Consider the following 22,544-nt stretch of genomic DNA (forward strand, 5'->3'; position numbering starts at 1 on the left):
TTGAGGGATGAAGTAGTGAAGGCAGCGGAGGATCAAGTAGGTAAAAAGACGAGGGCTAGTAGAAATCCTTGGGTAACAGAAGAAATATTGAATTTAATTGATGAAAGGAGAAAATATAAAAATGCAGTAAGTGAAACAGGCAAAAAGGAATACAAACGTCTCAAAAATGAGATCGACAGGAAGTGCAAAATGGCTAAGCAGGGATGGCTAGAGGACAAATGTAAGGATGTAGAGGCCTATCTCACTAGGGGTAAGATAGATACCGCCTACAGGAAAATTAAAGAGACCTTTGGAGATAAGAGAACGCCTTGTATGAATATCAAGAGCTCAGATGGAAACCCAATTCTAAGCAAAGAAGGGAAAGCAGAAAGGTGGAAGGAGTATATAGAGGGTCTATACAAGGGCGATGTACTTGAGGACAATATTATGGAAATGGAAGAGGATGTAGATGAAGACGAAATGGGAGATAAGATACTGCGTGAAGAGTTTGACAGAGCACTGAAAGACCTGAGTCGAAACAAGGCCCCCGGAGTAGACAACATTCCATTGGAACTACTGATAGCCTTGGGAGAGCCAGTCCTGACAAAACTCTACCATCTGGTGAGGAAGATGTATGACACAGGCGAAATACCCTCAGACTTCAAGAAGAATATAATAATTCCAATCCCAAAGAAAGCAGGTGTTGACAGATGTGAAAATTACCGAACTATCAGTTTAATAAGTCATGGCTGCAAAATACTAATGCAAATTCCTTACAGACAAATGGAATAACTAGTAGAAACCGACCTCTGGGAAGATCAGTTTGGATTCTGTAGAAATATTGGAACACGTGAGGCAATACTGACCCTACGACTTATCGTAGAAGCTAGATTAAGAAAGGCAAACCTACGTTTCTAGCATTTGTAGACTTAGAGAAAGCTTTTGACAATGTTGACTGGAATACTCTCTTTCAAATTCTAAAGGTGGCAGGGGTAAAATACAGGGAGCGAAAGGCTATTTACAATTTGTACAGAAACCAGATGGCAGTTATAAGAGTCGAGGGACATGAAAGGGAAGCAGTGGTTGGGAAGGGAGTAAGACAGGGTTGTAGCCTCTCCCCGATGTTGTTCAATCTGTATATTGAGCAAGCAGTAAAGGAAACAAAAGAAAAATTCGGAGTAGGTATTAAAATTCATGGAGAAGAAATAAAAACTTTGAGGTTCGCCGATGACATTGTAATTCTGTCAGAGACAGCAAAGGACTTGGAAGAGCAGTTGAATGGAATGGACAGTGTCTTGAAAGGAGGATATAAGATGAACATCAACAAAAGCAAAACAAGGATAATGGAATGTAGTCTAATTAAGTCGGGTGAGGCTGAGGGAATTAGATTAGGAAATGAGGCACTTAAAGTAGTAAAGGAGTTTTGCTATTTGGGGAGCAAAATAACTGATGATGGTCGAAGTAGAGAGGATATAAAATGTAGGCTGGCAATGGCAAGGAAAGCGTTTCTGAAGAAGAGAAATTTGTTAACATCCAGTATTGATTTAAGTGTCAGGAAGTCATTTCTGAAAGTATTCGTATGGAGTGTAGCCATGTATGGAAGTGAAACATGGACGATAAATAGTTTGGACAAGAAGAGAATAGAAGCTTTCGAAATGTGGTGCTACAGAAGAATGCTGAAGATTAGATGGGTAGATCACATAACTAATGAGGAAGTATTGAATAGGATTGGGGAGAAGAGAAGTTTGTGGCACAACTTGACCAGAAGAAGGGATCGGTTGGTAGGACATGTTCTGAGGCATCAAGGGATCACCAATTTAGTATTGGAGGGCAGCGTGGAGGGTAAAAATCGTAGAGGGAGACCAAGGGATGAATACACTAAGCAGATTCAGAAGGATGTAGGTTGCAGTAGGTACTGGGAGATGAAGAAGCTTGCACAGGATAGAGTAGCATGGAGAGCTGCATCAAACCAGTCTCAGGACTGAAGACCACAACAACAACGGAAGTTTTCTTTGTTGGAATCCCGCGTTACCTTCTCAAGTGCCAGGTTGGAGAGGGCAGGTGGTAGCCCATCTCCTTTTTTAATACCTACCTTTCATTTAGGCATACATCTACCAGTTTGACCAATTTCTTTGGCATACGAAACTCTGTCATAGTTCTAATCAGACTAGGTCTATTTATACTATCGTAAGCCTTCTTGAAGTCTACAAACAGGAGATGTATCTCTCACACGTATTCATGTATTTTTTCACATACCTGTTTTAGGACAAAAATCTGGCCTGTGGTTGATTGTCCGGCTTGAAAATCTTCTTGATATTCTCCAATTATGTCTGTTGCTAGAGGTTTTATTCATTCTAATAGGCAGTTGGAAAAGATCTTATAACAGATGTTGAGTAGCGCAGCTCCTATAGTTGTCACATACCGATTTGGCTCCCTTTTTATACGTGGGGCGTATCACAGCTACCTTCAAAATGGTTCAAATGGCTTCAGCACCATGAGACTTACATCTAAGGTCATCAGTCCCCTAGAACTTAGAACTACTTAAACCTAACTAACCTAAGGACATAACACACATCTATGCCCGAGGCAGTATTCGAACCTGCGGCCACAGCGGTCGCGTGGTTCCAGACTGAAGCGCCTAGAACCGCTCGGCCACAACAGCCAGCACACAGCTGCCTTCCATTTATCTGGTATTTCATGTTTTACCCAAATTCGCTCGGTTAGCTTGTGGATTTTGAAACAGAGGATTTTGTCTCCAGCCTTGAGAAGTTGAGTGGGAATTCTGCCCTCTCCTGGACTTTCACCATTCTTAACATTTTTTTATCTGGTTTGTTATCTCTTCAATGGTGAGTGGAAGATATTCTGGGTCTACTGTTAATGGGTCATCAAGCTCAAGCAGTTCGATTGGTTCATCAGAGTTTAGTAGTTCTCTGAAGTATTCCACCCATCTTCTCCCAATTTTTTTATCTACTGTTAACATTCTTCCATTGGCATCTTTAATGAATTTGTGTTGATGGTATGCCACTCCTTTAAGGCTTTTCACTTTTCTATAAAGTTCTTTAAAGCTATTTCCATGAAAGTCTTGTTGAGTTTCCTCCATGATTCTTTTTACGTATTTTCTGTTTGCTTTCCTCAATGTGGCTTTTGCCTGCCATCGTATTTCTTTGAACTTTGATTTTTCATCTTCCTGTATCTTACGTTGTATCCTCAGGAGTTTGGGCCTCTACCTGATAGCCTCCTCACACTCCTCATCAAACCACACTTTTTTTCCTTTAGTTCGCTTTGGAATTACTTATTGGGCCGTTTCTTTAATGGTCTCTGCAACCGCCTTCCAGTTCTGATCTACCACAGTATCTCCTTCCTTTTCATTCAAAGCGTCAAAACGGTTTGTCAGCACTATCTTGAAAGTTCTCCTCATATTATCTTAATAAGACTCTTTGACCATATCGAGTGACTTTTGTGCTTCGTGGCTCTCCATATTGTTTTCACCCTTCGCATGACAAGGAAGTAGTCTGATCCACATTCCACACCTCTTGCCGTTTTGACATTTTGTATCCACATCTTTATACTCGCCTCTACAATTAGGTGGTCAATTTGGTTCACTGTCTTCCCATCTGGAGACACCCAGGTTCCTTTATATATTCTCTTCCTGTGGAAATCAGTACTACATATAAAAAAGCCTTTTGCAATCGCCAAGCTAACCATTCTAATGCCATTATCACTGTTCACATCATGTAAACACTTTCTGAAAGACCCCATGAAGGCTGCTTCTTTCCCTATTTTCGCATTAAAATCTCCAAGGATAATTTTGTAGTGTTCACTTGGGGCATTGTCTAAAACCATTTATAATTTATCATAGAAAATATCTTTTTTGATGTCATAGCTTTCTTTGGTTGCAGTATCACAATTTATAAAGGTGAGTTTGTGTTTTCCTGTGTCTATGGTTAGGAGTGAGATCCTGGGGTTGATTGATTTAAAATCTATGAGAGTGGTACGAAGTGTTTTCTTCACTACAAAACCAGTTACTAGTGAGTGGTTTGCTTCTGAGGCTGCACGTAATATGGCATAGTTTTCCATTCCTGTTGCTCCGGTTTCTGTCCACATTGTCTCTTGCAGAGCCAGTACATCTATTTGATTCTTATCCGCTTCCTTTACTACGCATTTGGTGCCCCAGGTTGGTATAGGCTTCTGACATTCCAGGTTCCTTGTTGTATTTCCTTCTGTAGCCCTTGTTCTTGCTTAGGTTGTTTTTCAGAAATCAGTCCTGTCAGAGACTCTTCTGATATGCTCGTACCGGTGATCATTTGTTCCAGGACGTGTTGGTAGCCCATCGCCAACCCCCAACCTGGAGGGCCAGCATTTTTCATTTGGGGTTTTCTCCACGCCTATAGAGGTTTTTCTGTCCTTTTGTACGTATACCAGGGAATGACAGGAAAAGGAAATGATGCAGACAGGTTTGGTATAGGAAAAAGGGAGTGAATAGGTCGTTGTGGGACATACTTTGTCTAGCTCCTCCTCTTTACTTGTGGATAATGAAATTATACATTCCGCCATCCAGCATCAGATTCCCATCAGACCGACGAGAATGTTGACCTACGGCATTGTTTAGAGGCCAGTGACCAATCCAAAAATTACGCAGTTTGCCTAATTGCATTTCCCAGATACTGATAGAAAAGACCGGTAAAAGAGATCTAAGGGTCGCTGAAATAAAAGTTTGATAAAGTAGTACACTAGTAGCGTTCGGCTGTGGCCACCAAACAATTCGTCGGCAACTCTTCTTCGCTGCAGACTGAAAATGTTCTAAAATGCAGCATAATAATTTGATATGAGGAATTAATGAAAAAGGAAAGTAGATTCTTAATTAAAACATGGCTTTTGTAATCAAATTAGCGTAATTATTTGGCCAAATGTTACAGATACGAGAGTGATACTTACATTTTGTGAAACAGCCTTCGAAAAAAAAAAAAAAGAGAGAGAGAGAGAGAGAGAGAGAGAGAGAGAGAGAGAGAGAGAGAGAGAGAGAGAGAGAGATGGAGCTCATAGCTCCTGCTTTTATATAATCCAAAAACATATTACGGCGACTGCCTTCAAGTTGCTTTGCAGCTGCGGTTCATAAACATTTCTCTGGAACATTCTTTATTGTAAGAGCAAAAAAATACATTCCTTAAATTAAATCATGACCTTTTCTGCTTACTTTACAGATTTACACAGAGAATATTTATTCTTTGTGTATGTTAGCCTTAATTAAAAGATTGGGGCATATCCTATTAATTATTCAAAAAAAACATTTCAAGAACTAGAGCAGTTGTATATAATGGTATGGTTTTCCATTAGCAATGTGCAAGACAGATTCAAATGTTACACCAAACATGCACATCCTCTAAAGTGAGGAACTTTGGAGAAATTCGTCCAAGTAAAAATACAGGAGATACTACTGATCACAGAAGATGGTGGTAGTCACAAGATGATGTCATAACTGAACTCAATCATTGTCGAAGGAGATGTTACTATCAACTGAGTGATACATATGGTTACCGGCACATGCGAGGTGTAGTTGTACTTAGGAAATACAAAAGGTCAGGATTGGTCATGTGATGTCCTGGAGCTGTGATCCTATTTTCAGCAAGCAGTTTCACATGGATGTTTTCTATACACAGTACTGCAGTTGTACTAGCAAACAGTTATGAACAAAGTAAGCTCAGAACAGTTGAACATTTGATCAGCATGAGAGTGGAACAATTATTAATGGAACGGACTGTGACATAATAGGAAGATGTTTCACTTATCAGCTTCTGTTATGGAGGAAACCAAGTTGAACATTATACAGCCATAGATGTAGTGGCTAGAGAAGCCATTAGCGATTCTTCCAGTGGAAAATCTGACTTAACTGAAAGAAGCATTGAATTTTAACCGAATTGTGTCCATGAACCAATTCATAGGCATGCAAGAGTGGCCTATTTCAGTGGAGTAAATGGCCTTACATGTTCAGCAGTATTGAAGGAGCAGGAGCATACGAGCAGCACCTTATGTGTCACAACTGCAGGCACAGCATTAGTGCTGACTGCGTTTTGCGCACACTTCGTCTACCTTAGGCAGAGGGACACTTCACAGTAAGATATTCCAGTACATCAAATACTACTGGACTGGATAATCGCTCATACAAGAGAAGGTGCAGTGAATGCGAAAACTAGGCATGGTAATAAGAGAGAGGTATTGTAGCTGTAAGTAATTGTGATTCCAAAAACAAGAAGCCTTGGGTAGTGTTGAAACACGCGTTGTTGCTTACAGTACCAGGTGCCATAGTGGTGTGATAAGGGAATATTCATGCAAATAGTTGGTTAATGTTTAAGGGGTAACTCAGGTAAGACACAGATTTTATGTAGTAGTGTACAGACCAATGGAGCCAGTGGGCTGAGAATTGTAAGTTTCGTTGTTTGAGCAAAAACTGAAAGTAACCCATGTCCTAACTTTGTGATGAAGTCTTCCGTTGCATATTGATCATGGGTTGGGACCCAGGGTCAAGGTTTTCTCGAAGAGGGGAGGTATGTAATGCCTACACTAAATTTTGGTGGTTACTAAACTGAAGCAACACCACATGGTAGCCATGTGTGAGATAAGAAGGGGGGGTACAGAAGTGACTGATATGTAATTTTGCAGGTGAGATTATTTGTTCACTACGAGGCAGCCAGGTAAAGACTTACAATCGTGGTGACATTGCAGAAAGGCTTTGCAATGATGGACCAGCCTGGGGTATATTTCCACATGGTTGGGACATCAAGATGATTTATTTGTGCTTGGAAGCAGTGTAACAGCACAACAAGTGTACTGTTAATTGTCATAAACACCCTCTGATTCTAGTACAGTCATGCGCACTCTGGCAGCACCTTCCATGACATCGGGTCCAGGTAGGCTTTCAGCACACTACGGGCCAGCTAGCAGCCCACACTGGACTGACCAGCCAGCTCCACCAGACCAACTCATGAGTCTAACTTCACCACCAAGGACTTGGGCAACAGTAGGGATTTATCCCTCATGAGCCACAGCAGCACTGAACTTCTGCCTTGGAGCACAGCATTTCACAAACAGGGTGATACTGCCGCTGTCTCTCCACACCAGGGTGAGCTCCTAACCCAATAGCTGTGGCTGCCTGCAGGAATTCTTGGTCATACACATTGTTGGCACTGCTCAATTGCGGCCACATATTGCTAAGTCAGGCATACACTGCTGATTGAGGTAAACAGTGTTAGGAAAGCAGGACATGGGGATCAGTTGTCCATCACACCATCATGGTTTTCTAAAGTCTTCGGCATTGCCCGTGAACCACATGCCTGCAGAGAATGTATCCAAAGGTGCCACATCATTCCGATGTTGCAATCCTCCAACAGAGGATAAAGAGGACAATATTAAAGAAGAATTTTACAACAAATTGGAACAGGTATATGATACATTCTCGAAAAATTCAATTAAAATAATTCTAGGAGATTTCAATGCCAAGTTAGGACATGAAAATCATTATAAACCTACAATTGGACCTCATAGTCTACATCAGCAGAGTAATGAAAACGGAACAAAACTTATTAGCTTTGCCACTTCCAAAAACATGTTGATCAAAAGTACATATTTTGCACATAAAGATATACATAAACAAACATGGGCTTCAAGAGATGGCATCACAAAAAATCAAATTGATCATGTATTAATCGAAAAACAACATCATAAATGCATACATGATATCAGAAGTCAAAGGGGAGCAGACTGTGATTCGGATCACTTTCTTGTAAAAGCCAAGTTCAAGATCTCACTCTCAAGACATAAATGGTCTAAATTAAATGGTGTTCCTAGGTTTAATACAATGAAACTGAAAAACCCAAACATTCTCAACCAGTACATTAGAGAATTAGAAACACACAAACCTGAAGTGGAAAGTAAAATTAACAATGATGATACTAATCAAGCCTGGAACGCTCTGAAAGAAAATATCACACGAGCAACTACCTCAGTTTTGGGACATTTTACTACAACTAAGAACCCCTGGTTTGATGCCGAGTGCTCGAACGCTATCGAAGATAGAAAATTAGCAAGGGAAAAATTCCTACAAAAACCAATAACACAAAACAAACTTATTTTTGAAGAGAAACAGAAACTTGCCAGGAAACTCATTAGGAAAAAGAAAAGGGATTTTATGAATTACAAATTAAAAAGAGCTGAGAATGACCGTACCACAGACTCCAGAGGATTTTTCAAGAGCATAAATATGTTTAAAAGTGGGAATATAAAAAATTATGGACAGTTCATAACAGACCCAGATGGCTCCTTGCTAACAGAAAGAAGTGACATTGCTAACAGATGGAAGGAATATTTTAATGAGTTACTAAATGCTCCAACTATAAGCGTCTCTCAGGAAGATGACAATGAATATCTTACTGCTGACCCATCGGACGAAGAGCCCAGCTTAGCAGAAATTAAAGAAAGCATCAAGAAGCTGAAGAGACATAAAGCTCCTGGAAGTGATGGTATAGACACAGATATATGGAAGCTCAGTAAATTTCCTTTTGTAAACTGCTTACACAAAATCATCACCAACATCTGGAAGCAGGAACAGGTCCCACATGATTGGAAAGAAGTAGTTGTGTGCCCTATATACAAGAAGGGGGACCCAACAAATTGTTCAAACTACAGAGGAATTGCGTTACTAAACACAACATATAAAATTCTGACAAATATACTGTTAGCAAGGATAAGCCCTTACGTTGAAGACTCCCTAGATGATGCCCAATGTGGATTTAGACCTAACAGATCGACTATTGACAATATATATGTCCTAAGGATGTTGGGTGAAAAGAAATATGAATTCAATCAAAATGTACATATGCTTTTCATTGATTTTAAAAAAGCTTTTGACAGTATCAACAGGGAATATTTATGGAAGTGCATGAGGCAGATTGGCATCCCTAACAAATTGATAAATTTAATAAAATCTTGCACTTTAAACTCAAAATACAAAATAAAAGTAGCTAGCAAACTTTCTGAAGACTTTGAGGTTAAAACTGGAGTCAAACAAGGGGATTCACTCTCACCAGTTCTTTTTAACATAGTAATCAATAGAATAATCCAAAAAGTAAAGCTACTACAAATTGGAGCACAACTGGAAAGCAAAATTAACATTGTAGCATACGCTGATGACATTGCATTATTATCTGACAGTGAGAATGATTTGAAGCTTCTTACAGCACAATTAATTAAAGCCACAAATGGCACAGGCCTCCAGCTGAATACAGACAAAACAATGTACTTTATCTTATCCCGCTATCCATCAAATAATAATGTACTGCAAATTAATAACACAGCTTTCACAAAGACAAATGAATTTAATTACCTTGGTACAATAGTAACCTCTGACAACTCCATAAAAATTGAAATAGAATCACGAATTCAGAAGGCTAACAAATGCTACTATAGTCTCTTGACAGTTTTCAAAAGCAAGTTAATTTCTAGGAACACCAAACTACAAGTATACAAATCACTGATTATACCAGTACTCACCTATGGATCTGAAACCTGGACTCTCACAAAAAAAGAGGAAAACAGATTAAGAGTATTTGAACGAAAAATTTTGAGAAAAATATTTGGACCCATAAGAGATAGGATCAGTGATGAATGGAGATTGCTAAATAACAATGAAATTTACAAATTATATAAAGACTCCGATATAGTGGCCAAAATTAAAGCCAAAAGACTGAAATGGATAGGGCATGTCATCAGAGCACCACCAAACAGGACCATCAAGAAAGTGACTGAAGAGATTCCCACCGGAAGACGACCTCTTGGACGCCCACACATGAGATACTTGGACAATATTCAAGACGATCTCAGAAAACTAGGACATGACAGACAGTGGCAAATTACTTGTAAAGACAGAGCAAAGTGGTTCAACATTGTCCATTCTGCAGCAAAAAGCCTTCATGGATTGTAATGCTTAATAATAATAATAATAATAATCCAAGATGAATAAACTATGTTGTATCTTGCAGTAGAGTTTTCCTAGCCATCCTCAGCCCAGCACTTCCGCACCATAGTGGCCACATTCACCTTTGGGTCACTACGGAAGGAACAGTTGCTAACATCCAAAACTATACATTTGAGCCTATAAAAATTTTTCGTAATAAGCTACATTTGGAGCACTGCAATTTGTGGTTGCGGAACAAGGACAGGGGAGAAGACAGAAATTACTCGATTAGAAGCCTCTGATGTGTGCCATTATGGGAGACTGTTAAAGATCGGAAGTTCTGACAGAATAATTTTCGATAAATAAATCCATAATTAAATAAAGTAAGGAACGAAGTAGTCCTGCAATGAGTCAATGAGAAGAAAGTGCTCAAAAAGAACATTATAAATTGAAGAAAGAGAATGGTTGCATACATATGAGGGGTACTCAAATGAAACCAAAATAGTTTTTTGGTGCGCAGATCTTTTGTAGTACTGTGTTATGCGACTGGGATACAGAGAGCAGAAATTCCAGAATAATTAAGAAGAGTGCTTTCACTGAAGTAAGTCAGGACTAGTTTTGGCAGATTTTATACTGACAACCGTTTTGCGTATTTGACGTCTCTGCAATGGGTGCTTTTCGTGAACAGTGTTCGGCGGTGTAATTTCACTTTTTACTCAGAAAAAGTGGAGCAGAAACTCGTGGAATGTTAACAACGGCGTACAAGGGCAATGTGAGAAAACACAAAGTGTTTGAGTGGTTTTTCTGTTTCAAAAATAGTGAAATGTCAGTTTACAGATCTCGTTCTGGTCATCCTTCCATAACCTGAACATATGAAAATGTTGAAAACATTCATGTCCTCATCAACGAAGATCGACGGCATACCACTTAAGAAGTGCTACTGGGAGTGACTTGGAGTTCAGTACATCGAATTGTGACAGAAGACTTGATAATGAAAAGGGTGGCTGCCAAATTCATGCCACAACTGCTAACTGCAGAACGAAAACAGGGTCATATGGAAGCATTGTGTGCTTTGAAAAAAGATTCCCAAAAGACTTCAACTTTTAAAAAAAATCACAGAGGATGAAACTTGGTGCTATCCTTACGATTCTGAATCAAAGGAACTATCAAACCAGTGGAAGTCTTCAAGTTTGACTCATCCCAAGAAAGCTCATCAAGTGAAATTAAACATAAAAACAATGCTGATTTGTTTTTTGGATGTGAGAGAAATAGTCCATTAAGAGTTTACTCCACAGAGTCGATGGTTAACTGGGCTTTCTATTTGGAAGTTTTGAAAAGGTTGCGTGACAGTGTGCAGCAGAAAAGGTCTGATTTGTTGCAGTAGGGTTACTTGTTTTCCTATCATGATAATGGTCTGCTCACACAGCCCTGTCTGTACGACAATACTTGACCAAAAAATGGTGTGACCCCTGTTTCTCAACCCCCCCCCCCCCCAATACACATCTGACTTTGCCAAACTTTTTTTTTTAATTTCCTAGAATGAAAAGTCATGAAGGTAAATCATCTTGCTGATGTTTCTGAGGTGAAGAAGAAAACGATGCAGGAGCTGTCAAGTCAACCATCACAAAAGATGAATTTAAAGAATGTTTTGAAAAATGGAATAAAAGTTTAGACATGTGTATTAGAGCAAGTGGAGCGTACTTTGAAAGAGTTTGAAGGTTTGGGCTTAAAATGTGAATAAATGAGTTCATAGAAAAAAAGGTTAAGTTTCTTTTGAGTACTCCCTTGTATTACAAAATAAATTGCTCTTGAAAATTATGTGCTATTTGAAGGCATGATGGAAAGAAAGATCACACCAGGAGGCTATGATAGATATTAGCACTGCAGAACACTGATGTCACAGGATATAACAGTTGTGCAGAAATGGAAGTGGACATCTTGCAAGTGACATTTCTGGAGATTTGTTTCAAACGAACCTTACGATTGATGACCGGAACAAGAAGTCATATGACTCTCCACCTAGTGCATTGTCATGCTGGTTAACTCATTGACTACCACATGCATAGAGATGGATGTTTCACAGCCAGACCAAGTCTTGGTTTCAGATGTGAGGTTCTGTTGTGACCACCGGTAGAGACGTGGCGTCAGATATAAGGTTCTGCTGTGACTATCATTGACATTATGTGGCAGTCAACATGTTACGGCACATTGAGCTCAATTCTAAACCGGAAAGACTATTAAACAAAGCAAAGCTGTGACGAGTGAGGTCACAGTCATCATGTTAAGTTGGGGCATACAGCCAAATTGTTCTGACACCCAGAAAAAATACAATTACTATTTATATCTGCTATGGGACGCTATCTGTCTTTAGTTTGTAGTTCACTGTTAATATTGCCATATGTCTACTAGTCATTCCCTGAGAGAACAACTTCACACTTATTCTGCTCTGTTTACATTTTTAATATTCATATCACTACTAAATTCCGTATGAAAAGGCCTAGGAAGGCCAACAGTACCAACTGCTGTATCATTCTCAGATGACAGACATCACTGGATGCGGATATGGAAGAGCATGTGGTCAGCACAGCGCTCTCCCAGCTGATGCCAGCTTTCATGACTGGAACTTTCAGGCAGTAACTCATCTTACGAAAAACACATGTCTCTCTGTACCTAACAAAGGAAATTCTGTACAAATATTTAGGCTACAAAACTGTTAACACATTGCTTTGTTCCTCACCTCGAATATTAAACAAGCCACAGAAATGAAATAGCTTTAACAGTTCTAAGAATTATTTCTCAGGTTAAGTTGTGCTAAAAATTCGCACCAATCAAAATTTCTCTCAGCTGTGTCAGACGAAGTTTATGCTTGACAGATGTGTCAAGCAGTGCCATACAGAATCAAATATTTGACAAACTTAGTAAAGGTTGACAGTTGTTTGACTGTGTGTGCAGGCTTTCAGGTCTGGCACGAGAGATGACCTTTGCGAATGCTGGAGAACTGGTTGCTGATTGGATAACATTCATGATGTCATAAGAAAACCAAAAAATAGGACATGGATGCTACTGATGCTCAAAAGTTTCATAGGCAACAATTTAAGTTGTACTTGCCAGTACTCCTAGGTTCCTGCCTCACCACACTCTCCGAGTATCTCATCATATGGAGCAGCTAAGTTATTATGTGAACTTTTATTAACTGTGATTGAAATTTTCCAGTTTTCATTCGACTTCGTACTTGTGAATGTTTGGGCTTAAACTATTAAGTTGCTGCAATGGTATGATTGAGAATTTACCACTGTCCAATTATATAGAGAACTTCAAAAAGTGATTATTTTATTTTCACTCAACATCAGTGATAATTAAAATGCTTCCCTCCTTTCACACATTTAAGGATGGTATTTTACCCCAGAACCAAAAGTCATATGGTTTGAGATCCAGCAAACGAGGAGGCCATGCAACTGGACCCACTCGTCCGATCCATCGACCATTGAAGAGACAATTGAGATGAGTCGGGACGTTAACAGTGAAGTGGGCTAGGGCACTACCATGTAGCAGCCACATAATCATTTGAATCATCAATGGCGTTTCTGCCAGCAGGGGAGACAAAGGCCCACAAGAAACGCTGATATTTCCTGCCTATTAGGTGACATGGAAGGAAGACTGGTCCCAAAATACAGTCACCAATTAATGAACATTGAATGATGTGGTTGTTGTCAGCAGGGATGGGTGTCCTGATACAACCTTGCTGCCCACCACCATTTGCCTTTTTGAAAATAAACACCATGTTGACAAGTTCTCGATTCAAATATGGAATACTATATCACATCCACTAAAAGGTGAGTCATCAAGAGAAATCAGTCGGATACAACATTACCATTTACTATGGCGGGAGAGGGCACCAGGGCATGATGTATGAGGAACAGTACCATTCTCTAGGAGGAAACCATGCACACTATAAATGTGTCTGCATGATACAGTGCGTTTACACCACAGTCTCTGCAACAAAGTATGATGAATGAATGGTCTCTCTAGCATGGAAACCATGCATTTCCGGACACAACTGCATTAAAACTTTTTTGTTCCATATCCTTTCATCGATCAATCCCTAGGGTTTGTATATAGTGGAAAAAAATCGCCCTGTAGAATTGAGCTGTAGGCAATGCCTCAAGTGCATAGATGAATACAAAAAAATTAAATATGAAAAGAAATCGCATTACACGCCTAATGAAAAACAGTTTAATTAAAATGACCAAAGTTACTGAATATATTTTCATTTTCTGCCCCAGGAGGGTAGAAAGTTGTTTATTTTGTTTAATGAAGTACTTTTAGTTTACTTTCTCGTGTTAGGAAGAAGACAGCAATTAAGAAGACTGAACACTTATTTGCTATCGTAACTGTCAAATTATATTCAATACTAATTTTTTTTTAAGTTTAAGCACTTTTATGGTTGATCTCACAGAAAACAGACTGTCATTAGTTTTAATAAATTACTGAAAATACCCAACTAACTATTTCTATTTAAAGTATAGAGTTCTGCTTTCAGGTCAAAATGTCCAGCTTTGTATGACACTGCGTCCAGTTTTTCTGTTTTTGGGACTGGCAACCATTTTTCTAGGTAAAGACGCCTTTAAGTAGTTTTTCTATATTGGTATTACTGTCAAAGACACCGGTGGGTTAATTTTCATCGATTCCATTCCGCCAAAGAGTCTTTCGAAAGAGTACAGCAAAAACGAGAAAGTAACTTGTATGTAAAATAACTTGATTTATTTTTAAGAATTCAGTCGCATCTATAACCGCCGCACTGCACCACGCAGCGTAAAATCAAGAAAAGAGACTCGGAGCAGCTCGGCGCGGCCGTCAAACCGCACTGCTCTGTTCAACAACGAATAAACTCTGCGCAATGTCGATACACCTCAAGAATTCGTTCGCTCGTGGGCGTCTCTGTTCAGATGACGTGTCTCTTACTATTTCTGACCCGAGTTTGGTCGCAGCGTGGCCGGGCACACTCTGTATGGACGTGGATTTAGCGTCGCACTAAAGCTGCTGTTACACATTCACTAATATAGACAAACCGTCAATATAGTGATCGTCTGATGGAACGTATTGACCTACCGCCAATATTAGAAATATTGACGAGCAGTTTTTGACAATATTCGCAATTTAGATACTGACAGAGCTTCATGAACCAGCTACCACAGTGCTCTGTTTACGTTCTCAATTCGTCTTCGCGCTTGTCACTCCTCAGATTAAATTTTCAACTAGTCTTTTAGCACAAAACGGTTTTAAAATTCGACCATGCAGGGGTAGTCGTTATTTTTATCACTTTTGGATGGTGAATGGAGGATTCACTGTTGGAGCGCTTTCTTTATTAATTTGAAAACGTAGTGGTCTTACTAGCTTGTTGAGTTACACAACAGTGTGTAAGGAAAGATTGTACTTCGAAATGCATTTTGCGTATATGCTATCATTACTAATAGGTCTGCAAAGTAAGTGTCTACCGCACCATATTATCATAAAACGTAAAATATATTTTCTTGAATTGCCTGAATATATCACTGCAGGACGAATGTAATTACTTCACAGGTTTCAATAACAAGTTTCCTAATTCTGTTTGTTGATACCGCAGCACTCAGCTTCAAGCACTCAAATGACCTACCTGTAGCCAGAAATCTGTTACATCGATCTCTCGTTCACTGCAATTGCCTCTGACATTAACGTATTATTTCTCTATTTCATGTTGTATAAATATTAATAATTTGTCGTTAAGGTGGAGGATTCATCCGAGAATAATGTACAAACTCGTTCGGGTCCGATTTTAGCAGTAAAGTATCGTACAACACATTCTTGGACACATTTACTCTTTTTCGTAGTCTACCTGCTATATATTATGTTAAGTGCGGCAAACGCTTTATTTTCTGTATTCGACATCGATAACCCACTAAAATCGCCTTACCAATTGACATCAGCTCTGATAGTGTGAGATCAGCTTCAGTGCATGGAAGTTCTGACAAAGTAGTATTGTCACTACCCTTGATGGAGTTTTCATGTACGTCATAACAATATTGTAAACAGTATCTTCTATCTGTCGTTCTAAATGTCTCTGTACATGAACAAAGAGTATAAGAGCGGTAGATAAGCCGACGATTTGCGTCAGTCGATGTGGAATATCGGCGTCTCTGTGTACCATGGCAGACGTGGTGAAGGAAGCGGTGTCCCAATTGCAAGAAAATTTGACAGAAAACGCGAATAATGGCACAAGTAGACCACCGGCAACCCCTGAGGGGATGGCAGTCGCATACGGAAGTCTCGTTATTATGGCTCTTCTACCAATTTTCTTTGGGTCATTCCGTTCTGTGAGACACCATAAGGAGCAGAAGGTAACTTGTAATTGACGTGTACGATACGAGAACCTTGATAAACGGTTCCGAAATGCTGCAGCTCTAAAATTAAACTGCCTTAAGCATAAAAGTTGCTTAATGTTTATCGGCCCCGTTAGAAATTATGTTCCATTGTTTGACATTCCTTAAATTGTGGTATGAAATGTTTTCCAGCATAATTCTGTTGTTGCACTTGCACGTGTATAACAATGCTTGTAAACTTATATAAGTAGCTAGAAATAAACAAATTGTTAACTTATTATTTTGATTTAGAAGAAAAAGTTGGTAATTTACTTGATAGTAGTTTCAGTTTTGACAGCCGACAAATTTTTCATGTAACGAGGAAAAAATTACTCTGTTAAGGCAGTGGACCATGTTAATGTGATTTCTCGGAGACCACTGACTTTGGGAAAATTTGCCAGTATTTATGCCATACTTTTAAATTTCAAACTGTTATTGAAATTAATTGTTTGGAGCTGCAGTCAGTGTTTGCAGTTTCTTATTTCTATCTGAGTTTGTGGGACACATTGCTCAGGAATATAGGAAACGAGAATTTGGTGAACAATCTGGATTTGCAGAAGAGAGAGTGCTCTGTTCTACTGTTTACTAGAATCACAGTAGTTGAGTATATCGAAGAGGAGGGCTAGTTAATCTCGAATGCTTAACACTAGAAATTTGTGCTGCTTTTGTCGTACCAACTGGTCGACCTGTAAGGAATAATGCTGTATGTAAATGTCACACAGGTAGGTTTGGTTGATTAGGTTGTGGTTTAACAATTGTGGTCTGATTGGAGGTGCATTCATGATCAATGATAAAGTTAATAAACCCAGTTGTGGAGAAATTGTAGGTGATTGCGAAATTCAGTGAAAGTCGCGATTTCTTAGATAAGGAAGAATTGCTAAAGATGTTATGTTGTACACAGCCAATTATCCTAGAATATCTGTACATGTAAAATTTTGTAAATATGTGAATCTCATCAGTTACTGGTTATAAAGTACCACTGTGTGTAAATAGAAATCTTCAATTTTAAAATGATTCAAATATTGTATTTTGGAGTTCATTATACACATTTTTATTGTTTTAACAGAAATGAGGACCAATCCCAAAAGCAAGATCCTCCTGAGTAGATGGTTTGTCATGAGAGATGGTAATAAAACCTGTTTCTTGTAGAGCACATTGAAGATACAAAACTGTTGAACCTTCCACAGCTATTTGTATTTGTTGATGTAGAGCATGTTGGCTTTTGTCTCATGACCTTCAACCAACTTTTAATGATTTTTTTGAAATTTTGCTGACAGGTGCGATTGGTATTGTCAGAGATTCGCTGCCAATCGCTGGCAGCAGATAAATCTGGGGAAGTGATGACAATAGAGGAGGTGAAAGGTGGTTTTGTTTGGATAAATGCTGACCATTACTCTCCACACTACTCAGATCGCCTTCTACTGAGATATCATGGTGAACTGGAGAGAAAGTTGTTTGCTAATCTGGAAAGAGGCAAATTTAAATTCATTTACTGCATCTATAAAAGGTCAAAGGAAACAGATTTTATACGGGAGCTTTCATATGATATTTGAGTGGAGCACACTGCTGCAAAAAGAAAAAGCAGTGAATTACCAGCGTGACATCTGGAAACGTGTACTCTTGCTTTAAATTGGCAGACGTCTTCTCACATAATCATCTGAGTATGTGAGTTGCAAGCATTCACAGCATGATAGAATGTCTTGTAAATGTCTCCCTCCTAACTTTTACACCATATCTACCAAAAAGGGTGAAAAATCCAGCAGTACAGGCCTGCTGAGAGACATGTATTTCAGTGTGGAGGAGGGGGAGGAATGCCTCCATGCTGTAATTAGTGACAAGCTTTGCAACAACAGTTTTCACCAGATAATTCAGTAATAAAGCTTACAGTACCTCTGTTGCCCAGCCATCACAGCAGTTCTAATTGTCTGCCCCCTTCCTTGAGAAACCCCTCATCTTCAGTGTGGTGTCTCTTACATCTCAGTCTTGGCCAAATTGCCTGAGAAACATTGCTTTCACAAGGAGTCCCATACCTGAAGGCTGCCCACAGAGTAAACATCTTTCCCAAGTACTTCAGACTGGCAGTCCAAGGTCAAATAGTGGCTGAAAGAACTTTGAGCAGTGAGGTCACCCATTCTTCTGTTGCTCCATAACTTAAAAACTGGATAAAGCTTCACAAGATTGAAAACCATAAAAAAGGGAAGAAGAACAAACTTAAGATGATAGTACTGACTATTTTCTATGCACCAGACTCTACATAAGCTGATGTAGGTTATCCATGTGCTAAATAAGGTCATCGTGATGTAACCTTCTCCTCTATCTCCTTTACAATCACCCTCACTTTGTCAGAGACTGACACAAAGCCCTCCAGTCAACTGTAACAAGTTTTATTGCCACCCTACTGCATTACATAATTGATGTTGAGTTACCCAGCACTACATTTACCGGGAGAACAGATTTTATGTCATAGGAGTGGGAGTTTCATTGCAGTTGACAAAAATACTCTCTATTGAGGTTGCAATTGAGTGTGACAGTGAAGTTATCTGGTTGCCTATAACAGGTCTAGCTGAAACTGAGCTAATGTAGGGTGTTTCTACTGACCACCCAGTTCCTCTGTGATAGTTTTAGAATCATTCAAAGAAAGCCTGCTGTCAGCAGAGTGTAAATATCCAGATAATGTATTGCAGTTGGAGGCAACTGTAACGTACCAAGTATAGATTGCGACGTCTATGGATTCATTGCTTGGGGTACAGACACAGTCTTGCAAAGTACTTTTGAGCACAGTTTTCTGAAAACTATCTTGAGCAGCTCTTTGGTAGCTTACACACAATGAAAAGTCATTAACTTTGTAGCTACAAACAGGCCAGACCTTACTTATGTCAAGGTAGAGAAGGATTAGTGATGTGATGCCATTGTAATGACTATGGTTATGAAAGTTAATATATCAGTCAAGACGGCCAGGGGAGTGTCTCTGCTAGAAAGAACAGGTAAGCAGTTGTTAGCATCTCACTTGGACAACGAAATGATGAAAAATGGAAATGAGCGTTTGGCGTCATTGGCCGCCTTGGTGCAGGTCTTATTACATTCGACGTCCCATTGAGGGAACTGCGCACCCAATGGGGATGAAATGATTAGGAAGACAACACAATACCCAGTCCTTGAGTGAAGAAAATCTCCGACCCAGCCGGGAAGTGAACCCGGGCCCATAGGACGTCAATCCGTCACGCTGATGACTCAGTTATCTGGGCGAACAAAATGAAATGATGTATATAGAGGAATTATGGACAATGTTTAAGCAGATTGTAAATTGTGCTCTGGGCAAGTATGTCTCTAATAAATAATTAATGATAGAAAAAACCCAGTGTGGTTTAGCAGCAAAGTTCAGCAAATGCTGAGGGAGGAAAGGCTGTTGCACTCTGTTCATTACAGAATGCTCGATTAATGGCAAGCAGAGGTAATAGAGATTTGATAGCAATAGTTGTGACTGAGAACCCGAGAAAATTCGGGCTCTATGTAAAATGACGTAGTGGGTCTAAGGCTTCCAGTTAGTCTGGTGTGGCAGTTGAACTATCAAAACAAAAGCCACAGTTTTTAATTCCCCGTTTAAAAAATTGTTCGTGCAAGAGCATAGTACAAACATACTGTTTTGTGACTTTCACACAAAATCCCCTGTGGTCGACATGGTAATAAGCATCTGTGTCGTAGGTAAACAACTGAAAGAGTTCAAAACAAAAGCCAGGTCCACTTGTTTTTCTCTTGCTTTATGAGCGAGTGGAACAAGAAATGAAATGATGAGTAGTGGTGTTACTAGTGGTAGAGGTACCCTCCCCCACACTTTATATGGTGGCTTGTGTAGTATGTATGTGGACATAGATGTTTCGTATTCTTACTGATCACTACCCTGACCACAGGTGTTATCAATTGTAGCGTCAAAATAGTGCTAAACGTGATAGGATGTTTGGAGGTGTCTCCATGATAGCCTCTATGGATACAAAACAATATGACCACGTACTTATTGGCTTGTTGTGCCACCTTTGCAGCACACATAATCAGTGATTGTGTGTGACATGAACTCAACAAGACCTTTGATCGGTTTCTAGAGGTATGTGGCACCAGATGTCTACTTACTGATCACTCAGTTACCTTAAAATTTAGAGCTGGTGGTTTGTGGCTCCAGAGCTGTTACCTGATAGCATCTCATCCATGTTCCATCGGTTCAGATCATCCAGATTTGGTGGCCAAGGCATCATGTGTACAGTATTACGTTTTTTGTCATACGCAGCTATTAAAACAACATTTTGTAGATACGTAACCAAAAATACATATGTGTGATTATTTGCACTAAGCAGACATTCAATATCTTGATTATACATTACCAGAAGACTTATCACACTACTCAAACCATTGTGACATTATTCTGACTTAGTGACAAGGACAGTGTCCTGATGGAAGATGCCATCACCATTTTGGAAAACATTGAGCATGAAGTTATGCAGCTGGTCAACAATAATGTTCACTTAGTCCATAGCTATCATGGTGGCTTCGATTACCAGCACATGTGCCTTGTGCATGTTTGAAGTAGCTGTTTTCATTGATGATAGTGTATCAGGACATGACATGGAGTAATGAGGAGCACGATCCATCCGACTAGGTGAAAAGTGTCCATTGGCCAGTCTCAATCTGGTACACACTGCAATCATAATCAACAATTCAGACGGGAAAAATAGTCATTCGCAATTCAGACTGTACCTTATTGCAGATCTAGAGTTCAGCCACAGTACGGCTATTATCACAGCATATGAAATGAGTGATATAGATTCAGCAGGCCTGTAAATACACATTATTACATTACCTTAGCATGTACATAGCATAATTTGATTAATTAGATGAATTAAGATATGTACGCGCCAAAGCCGTGTAATAAAATGCATTTACAAGCCTGTTGAGTCTTCATGACTCATTTCACATGCACTGATGATAACTGTACTTTAGCTGAAAACTAGATCTGCAATTAAAGTACAGATTGAATCATGACTTATTGTTGACTTCCTTCTAGTTTGAATTACGTCAGTCACTGGGCACAGTAGTTCAAATGGAATCCAACCTGATGCTGATTAACTATATTGTTAAACAATGGAAAATTCAGTATGGAATGTAGCAATATTAGAGAAGGTAAGTTGCTACTCACCATATAGCGGAGATGCTGAGTCGCGACATGCACACGCATGCGCGCGCGCTCGCACACACGCATGCGCGCGCGCTCGCACACACACACACACACACACACATTGTTGATTAAAAAAAAGTCTGTACAATTCAGTTGCACTACCAGCAGAACTGTATGGGTTGCCAAAGATGCACAAATACATATAGTGAGTGCTATTGGTTTTTCCACCTATTTTTGTTTACCCACACTAATATGATGGCAAGCGGCGTGGTCTGAGTCATATATCAAGAATTCAGCACATTTTATCAGTAAATTAAGTGACATTGTCATCCAGCTAGAAGACATGTTAGTTAGTTTTGATGTGGTGTCGCTGTTTACTACGGTTCCCCTCAGTGAAGTGTTGTTACAGCTGAATTGGATTCTTCCTCCTGATATTGCATAAATGTTTCAATATTGCCTCACAACCACGTATTTCAAATGGAATGATGTGTTCTACAAACAGACAGAAGGTGTGGCTATGGGAGCCCCTTAAGCTCAGGCATAGCGTATTATTTTGTGGAAACATTCAAGGCTGCCAACAAGAAACTGAATGTTTAGTTCCAGTTCCCAGATGATATGTTTGTTTTGTGGAGGCGTGGTAAGAAAGAAGATGGTCGTTTAGGCCGCACAAGTTTACCAAAAACCTATCCACAGAGACCATTACCTACACTTGGATTTGAACTACCACCCACAACAAAAGTGAGATATCATAAAAATGATGATGGATAGAGCAAGGGACATCTGCAAACCAGAGCTGCTTGATGCAGAAATAAACTCTCACACCCATGCACTGCTCAAGAATGGTTATTTGTTAGCTGAGGTAAAAAAGCGTTAAGACCACTGCACAGAAATCATAGTGATGCACAGGTGCCTGTGAAATCAAAGATTTTCTTGCCTTTTGTTAAGAATGTTATTGACTGCATAAAATAAAAAAAAGGGAATGTTGCGGTACTCTACAGACCCACACGGAAGATACAAGATTACCTAAAATCGGCCAAGGATGCTTGCCAGCTTCTGGAAA

The 22,544-nt window shown here is 39.5% G+C and overlaps 1 protein-coding gene and 1 long non-coding RNA gene across 2 annotated transcripts in view; one reads left to right on the top strand and one right to left on the bottom strand.

The window, feature by feature from the left end:
- Positions 1-15,997, bottom strand: part of LOC124798493 — a 77,132-nt gene extending 61,135 nt beyond the window's left edge. Inside the window, exon 1 of the long non-coding RNA XR_007016946.1 lies at positions 15,876-15,997. This is a non-coding gene — a long non-coding RNA (uncharacterized LOC124798493). The remainder of the gene's footprint in view (positions 1-15,875) is intronic.
- Positions 15,998-16,061: 64 nt separating this feature from the next.
- LOC124798492 (minor histocompatibility antigen H13) overlaps positions 16,062-22,544 on the top strand; it is a 39,475-nt gene continuing 32,992 nt past the window's right edge. Inside the window, exon 1 of the mRNA XM_047261929.1 lies at positions 16,062-16,299. Coding sequence (XP_047117885.1) covers positions 16,108-16,299 — 192 coding nt within the window. The 5' untranslated portion in view covers positions 16,062-16,107. The remainder of the gene's footprint in view (positions 16,300-22,544) is intronic.

The sequence above is a fragment of the Schistocerca piceifrons genome, chromosome 5 (assembly GCF_021461385.2).
Source record: "Schistocerca piceifrons isolate TAMUIC-IGC-003096 chromosome 5, iqSchPice1.1, whole genome shotgun sequence".
Lineage (NCBI taxonomy): Eukaryota > Metazoa > Arthropoda > Insecta > Orthoptera > Acrididae > Schistocerca > Schistocerca piceifrons.